This window comes from Gekko japonicus, unplaced genomic scaffold, assembly GCF_001447785.1.
Source record: "Gekko japonicus isolate JY-2015 unplaced genomic scaffold, Gekko_japonicus_V1.1 scaffold1169, whole genome shotgun sequence".
Taxonomy (NCBI): Eukaryota; Metazoa; Chordata; class Lepidosauria; order Squamata; family Gekkonidae; genus Gekko; species Gekko japonicus.
The window spans coordinates 245,307-252,210 of record NW_015164707.1 but is presented as its reverse complement, the minus strand read 5'-3'; the positions used below and the strand labels follow the sequence as shown (position 1 = coordinate 252,210).

Below are 6,904 nucleotides of genomic sequence, written 5' to 3'. Positions count from 1 at the left end.
AGGCCTAGAACGAAAACAACTTTCTACACTCACTACAGGCCATCATTGTATGATACAGGATTTTTCAGGAAGGTGTCTTGCAGCTCATACCTAGCCTAAAGCTACAATGGTCAGAGTCCTCCAATTCACTACAAGCGTAAGAATAAAAAGCCTATGGCTCAGCTGATCGCCTGGTAGAGCTATTAGAATCTACTGTGAAGTTTTAAACTGAACCAGTCAGCAGCAAATAAGCAACTAGCAGGTCAGCCACTAGGAGTGCAGTTCTAAACAGAGTTAAACCACTGGCAGGACAATGACTTCAGTGGATTTAAGAGTGTGTCCGCTTAGGACTGCACTGTAGAGCTTTCCTCCTCCTCCTCCTGTGTGCCTTTCCCAGAGTTCACTGAAACGTAAAGCCACGACCCAAGCCAGTTTTCTTTATATTTAAAATTTCTTTTGCATAGATTAAAATATTGCACAGCTATACTAGCCCATGCAAAATCCAAAAACAAAATGTAATACCTTCTATTAGGATCAAATTGACACAAAACATTGCGCAAACTTTTGAGTTCACCAGAGTTCTTCAGCATGCCGGATGGTACAAAATTTGAAACGCTAAAAAAGTAGAATGCAGATTTCTCAGGCCATGATCGTTTCTGATCTTCCCTGAAAATCTCGTAACATCCAGCCTAATGAAGGTATTTCATAGAGTTTGTTCCTGTTTTTGGAGCCTTAGAGAGAACTACTCTCTAGAAAAATATGCAGCGCCCTATACAGTGTGATTCAGAATGTTGCTTTTTACTTATATTTAGTAAACAAATTATTTTAGTGGAATACCTGAAAAAAGAGACAGACAAGACAGCTACCCCTTACATTGTTTAAATTTAAAGGAAGCAATGAAGGCACTGAAAACTGCAGACACCTCCGTTTCAGCACACCTAAAGAACTGTCCATGATATCCTGTGGACATGGTTGCCCAATCTTCTATTTCAGCAGATGTTCCATGGAGATTACCTTCATTTCGGTGTCATTCTGCATAGCATCATTACTTCCATATCAGATGGAGGATAATGGCCCTTCCACCATGTGAAAGGAGCCACAAATAAGAATTTGGTTTTGATTTGACCTGCACAGCTGACAGATGTGTTCACAACTTTTTATTTTGGTTATGATACCTATTTCTGGTTTTTCCCCGCCCCCCACCCCACCCCCAGTTTACAAATCAGGAAGATGTACACGTGTACCTTCTCATCCGGGATGGACTGGGATGAAAAAACAGCTGGAAAAGCCCCACTCCCTGAAGACGGGAGGGGAGACAGTCTGCCCAGTCAACCCTCTTGCATCCCCTCACTTCAGTAGTGAGATGGATGTTACATTTCAGCTTTGAGAATGGCAACACCCCTTCCCCCATATCGTATGTGTCCTAGGATGCCAGCACAAGAATTGGGCCCACACTTACAATAGCCATATGCCTTCTATGCCAGGGCACTGGCCACCAGTTTTGCCTCAGAGCCATGACACAGGACTACTCCAGTCCTTCAATAAGGGAGGAGGCACTCACTTGAGAGACAAGTCAGCATAGATGGGAGCAAATGATTGGCACTCATTAGACCAGTTAGCAAAGAATTCAACAATCCAGGTAATCCGCTTATCCCGTGCTAGTTCTTCCTGTGAAGAGAGGAATCAAGTTGTCACCATCCAAGTGCTTCAGTGATAGACGTACTACTCGTAAAAACTGGAAATCAACATATCATGATGTACAACCAGTCATATACTAAATATATACATGGGTGCATATACATACAAGCCCTTCCAATCCAAAAACACATCCAAATCAAGACCATCCCAAAAAGATACACGCAGAGCAGTTAGCACTGTCACATCCCAATCTGTGAGCCAGACCATGGTCACACTGTGCTGCTGGACAGTCCTTGTTCCAGGAGCAGACTTTGAGTAAAGCCCCTCAGAGGAGTAGCTCAGGGCAAAGACTTCTTCAGCAGGTGTCTGGCTGTTATGATCAGCCACCAGCCTTTCCTCTGTTTAGATTACCAGTTAAACCTTTTCATTTACTCACTGTATCAGACTGACAAGCCCCCCTCCCCCCCTCAGCAGATCTGTCAGCAATCTCCTCGAGCAGACCAAGGTACAGTCCAATAGCTTAGCAGGCATTCATAGGTGTGTGGAAGATACAATACTCACATCTATGGTTTTATCACTGAAATACTTGATGTATTCGGGACCCAGGTATAAAGGTGGCTTACAAGTCATCAGGAACACTGAAAATGCACACCAAGAAGTATAGTTTAGTACCCTACTGGAATGCAATCAACAATTCACCAAGGCATTCCAAGACATACCGTTCAACTGGCATAAATTCTTCCCAAATGACAGCATTCATGCGAAACGTAAAGATGAGTAAGATACATTTACTTTCACAAATTCACACATATTCCATAATTAAATCATTCAAATAATAAAGAACGTGATGTTTGTTCTATGGTAACCCAGGGCTGATTTGTATAAGATGAAAATACAGAGTAACTCTGATGGGACTTATGAGTCCAGAAGGTCTAAACAGGCAGTGCTAATGTTGAGTCTAATTATTTTGCTCCTGACTTCTGGACCTGCATAAGTGGCGTAATCGCAGCCACCTGCACTGAAGTATCTTACCTATGCAGAGGGTGAGGTAGAGCAGTCCCATCCGGATGTCAAGTCGGAAGAAAAGGATGACATTGGCTACTTTGCTGAACATGAAGATATTTCCCACATGTTGGTCCACAGTAACTTGAAAGACAGAAAGAAAGCGATTATGTACATCACTGATGAGTCAAGGAGCTCTTCCTGCAACTTGGACGGGCCCAAAATGCTTGTGCCTGGACCCAACACCTAACCGTTTGGAGCTGCTTTCTCTACAAGTTCATTCATGCTTTGAGAGCCCATGATTTAAAGAACTGCAGGACCTTTACCACATGCAGTCATAATGGAATTACTGTGGTACAGGGGCAGCCATTCATCCAAGAACCTTTCAGATCTTTTAAGCGCTTTGCGTATCAAATAAACTACTTATCACAATATCACTGTCTCTATTTGCTTTACTCATTTCCCTATATTGGATGACATCTGCAAATAGCTTTCACATCAAGTAAACCATGCCTGAAGGCTCTTTTTCTTATTATTCCAAAAGTGGTCACTCCCAGATTGAAAATCTCTGAAGTTCCAGGAGAAGCATTTACTACAAAAAACTGTAAGGCAAATATGCATAACTCACTGGATCTGCGGTTCTTCATCATCACAATCGCACTGAGAAACATAAGGATCTCCACTTCTCGCTGGAGCCAAAGGGGGAAGAGGAGAAACAGTAGGTGAGCCACCCAGCAAGGGTATAACAGATCCAAATCCTCTTAAGACAGATGTCACACATCCCTCTATGTCAATACATGCTACTTAGTTATTTGATTTCTAGCCCTCCCTCCCCTGCACTGCAAGGCTCAGGGCGGGTTACAACCAGTGCTCCCTCTAAGCTGTGGAGTCGTGTGAACAAAAATTTTACTTTGTGAGCAACTGGCATTAAAGTTGTGAGTGTTAGTTTGCTCTGGAGCCAGCCTTCCTGAGCAAAGACAAAAATGTGTGAGCTGGAGGCTAAATAACTGTGAGCTAGCTCACACTAACTCAGCTTAGAGGGAACACTGGTTACAACAGTATGGTAAAATACAATGCATTAAATAAACATAATATCAGCATTTGTTAAAATCCAAATATTACACAATTTATGGTGATTATTATTATTATTTAATTATAATAATTAAACATATGAATCGCCCACCCTGGGAGATTTACAACATCATAAACATTTAAAATACAAATAATACATAGTTAAGATAGTTAAGAAGCTGTGGTGGCTCAAGTGGTTAAAATGCTGAACTGCAGGCTGTGGAAGGTCAGTAGTTTAGCAGTTCGAGACCCAGGGTGCCGCGTGACGGCGTGAGCTCCTGTCTCTAGTTCCAGCTCCTGCCAACCTAGCAGTTCGAAAGCAAGAAATTGCAAGTAGATAAATAGGGACCACTTCGGTGGGAAGGTCACAGCGTTCCGTGCGCCTTGGTGTTTAGTCATGCCGGCCACATGACCACGGAAACGTCTTCGGACAGCGCTGGCTCTTCAGCTTTGAAATGGAGATGAGCACTGCAACCCTAGAGTCGGACTCGACTGGCTCTCAAGTAAGGGAACCTTTACCTTTTTAAGATGACTAAAAATAAAACAAGAGATTGAAACCAATCGAGACGGCAATAAATTAATCCTTCTTTGTCAGCCACACCGCTGTCCTGCATGACAAGAGAGCGAGGGTGCCCGTCTTAACCGCCCATTGCTGCCCTCAGCCTGGCGGAGCACCTCTGCCTCCCAGGCCCAGTGGGATGGCATCGGGTCCTGCCACAGGGCCCTGATGCCGTTTGGGAGAGAGTTCTGCCAGGCTGGGGCCAGGGCTGAGAAGGCCCCGGGGCCTAGCTGAGGACAGCCGGATCACCAGCAAGTTATCAGCTGATCTCAGCATTCTTCTGGGGACATATTGGAGGAGGCGGTCCTCCTGAAGGTACGTGGGTCCCTGACCGCTCAAGCCCTTAAGAGTCAACACTAACACCTTAAACCTGACTTGGTACTCCACCAGTAACCAGTGCAGCTGGTGTAGCACAGGTTGTCCATGCACTGCCTGTGGCATTCCTTCCAGGACTTATGCTGCCGCCTTCTGGACTCCTTGGAGCCTCCAGGTCAGTCTCAAGGGCAATTCAGTGCACAGTGAGTTACAATAGTCCAGCCTGGAGGTGACCATTACATGGATGACTGTGGCTAGGTCGGGGTGCGACAGGAAAGGGGCCAGCAGCCATGTTCAGCGTAGATGGTAAAACGCCAATCTAGCAGTATGTGTGACCTGCACCTCCACAGACAAGGAGGCCTCCAGAGTCACACCCAGACTCCTGATGGAGCGCCCTGGTTTCAGCGACACCCCACCGAGAGCCGGTAGCCTGAACCTCCATCCCGAAGCCCCCCTCCCCAGCCACAGAACCTCCATCTTCCCCAGACTGTTCCTTAGCCATCCCACCACGGCCTCCAAGCTCTCAGCTGAGTGAGTGTGAGCCAGCTCACCGTTTCTTAGCCTCCGGCTCACACATTTTTGCCTTAGCTCCAGGAAAGGTGGCTCCAGAGCAAACTGATCTTACGCAGCAGCCGAATGGCTCGCTCGCCGCTTTAATGCCCCAGTGGCTCACAGAAGTAGGATTTCTGCTCACAGGACTCCACAGCTTAGAGGGAACATTGGAGACAAGGGTAGGGAACCGGTTGCCCGACCGGCTGAAGGTGGGAGAAAGCTGACCTGGCCACACTTGTGACTTGGGCCTCCGCTCACCGTGAGGTGTCCAAGAGGACACCCAGACTCTTCACACGAGTGGCGGCGCTGGTGATACCAAGGCCCCGTCTGGAGTGGGGCGTTAGATCCACATTCCCCTCCCCGGCTTAGGCGCAGGACCTCCGCCTGCCTCCAGATCCCAGGGCGGCGCGGCCCGTGTTCTCACGCACGCATGGCGTGAGAGGAAGGGGAGAGAGAGAGGGAGGGGGAGAGAAAGAGGGAGGGAGAGGGGAAGAGGGAGGGAGAGAGGGAGCTGTCCTTCCCTGATTTCGTGCCTGCGCCTTTCAAAGTCCTCTGACCCAGCCGCCCAAGGCGGCTTCCAAAGGAGAGCCTGGCGCCCGGGACATGGGCTTCTCCGCGCTTTCCTTCTACTCAGTGCTGGATTTACGCACAAGCTAAATAAGCTACAGCTTAGGGCCTCACAATCTGCTGGGGCCTCAAATAAAAACACAATCTAAAAAAATGATTTCAAATATTAAAGGGCGTATCTATTTTAAATTTTTCTGAGACCAGCTGATGTAATTTAAAACAGTAGGGGGCCTCGGGGTTTTGTAGAGCTTAGGGCCTCGGCAAGTCTCAATCCGGCCCTGCCTGGGACTCCTCGCGCGGCGCGGTCCGCCTGGAGCCTCCTCGCTCGCGGGGAAAAGGCGGGCTGGGCGCGGCGCCCCCGGGCCCGGGGGGAGGCCCGGCCCGGCCCCGGGGTCTCACCCAGTCGAAGTCGCAGGGGTTCCCGTCCTCGCGCTGGCTGGGCAGGCCCTGGCACAGCGGCGGCACCTTCCGCACGAGCAGGAAGGCGGCCGCGAGGAGGACGGAGAGCGGGTAGTACGGCTGGGCCAGCCAGCGGCAGATCCCCGGCACGGAGTAGAGCAGCGCCAGCAGGGGCGCCACCACCGCCATCTTCGCCTCGCCTCGCCCGGATCCCCGCGTGGCTTCCCCGGGGCCTGGCTCCGGCGCGGGCCGTCGTCGCTCGCTTTGATCTCATTGGCCAGCGATGGCACCCGTCAAAGAAAAGGCGGGGCTAACGGAGCACGGCGCGTCTTTACGGGCCCGTCTTGTCCCCCTCCATTGGCTGCCCAGAACACAAACAAGGACGCGCGAGATTTAGCCCTGCGGCGTCACTGGAAATGCGCCATGGAGCGTCTCGGCAGTCGACCAATCAGAGGAGGAGTAGGTTTCTAGGCTCGCCGGCCAATGACATGGAGAGGCGGGCCCGAGCGCCGTCCAATGAAGGCAAGGGAAGCGGAAGGGAGCGTCAGGGTGCGGAGCCAATGGGAGAGTGCTGCGCGGAGCACGCCGGGATGATGGAGAATTTCTCCGCTCTCTTCGGTGGGGCGGAGCCCCCTCAGTCCGCCGCAGCCACGGCGCTGGGCTTCGGGCCGGGGAAGGCCGGCGGGCCGGGGAGCGGAGCTGCCCCTGGGCCTGCGGGGGCGGCGGGGGCCGCCGGGGAAGAAGCGGCCCGCAAGGCGGCGGCGGCCGTCGGCCCTTTTTACCTCATGCGCGAGTTGCCAGGTAGTGGCCGGTGGGGGGGGG

At 50.3% G+C, this 6,904-nt stretch overlaps 2 protein-coding genes across 2 annotated transcripts in view; one reads left to right on the top strand and one right to left on the bottom strand.

The window, feature by feature from the left end:
- The window catches only part of TMX2 (thioredoxin-related transmembrane protein 2), a 14,770-nt gene extending 8,414 nt beyond the window's left edge, over window positions 1–6,356 (bottom strand). Inside the window, exons 1-5 of the mRNA XM_015409528.1 lie at window positions 6,083–6,356; window positions 3,248–3,308; window positions 2,650–2,763; window positions 2,179–2,255; window positions 1,541–1,647 (exon numbers count right to left, since the gene is read on the bottom strand). Of these exons, the coding sequence (XP_015265014.1) occupies window positions 1,541–1,647; window positions 2,179–2,255; window positions 2,650–2,763; window positions 3,248–3,308; window positions 6,083–6,271 (548 nt within the window). The 5' untranslated portion in view covers window positions 6,272–6,356. The remainder of the gene's footprint in view (window positions 1–1,540; window positions 1,648–2,178; window positions 2,256–2,649; window positions 2,764–3,247; window positions 3,309–6,082) is intronic.
- A 302-nt stretch (window positions 6,357–6,658) lies between these two features.
- The window catches only part of MED19 (mediator complex subunit 19), a 3,937-nt gene continuing 3,691 nt past the window's right edge, over window positions 6,659–6,904 (top strand). Inside the window, exon 1 of the mRNA XM_015409529.1 lies at window positions 6,659–6,883. Coding sequence (XP_015265015.1) covers window positions 6,673–6,883 — 211 coding nt within the window. The 5' untranslated portion in view covers window positions 6,659–6,672. The remainder of the gene's footprint in view (window positions 6,884–6,904) is intronic.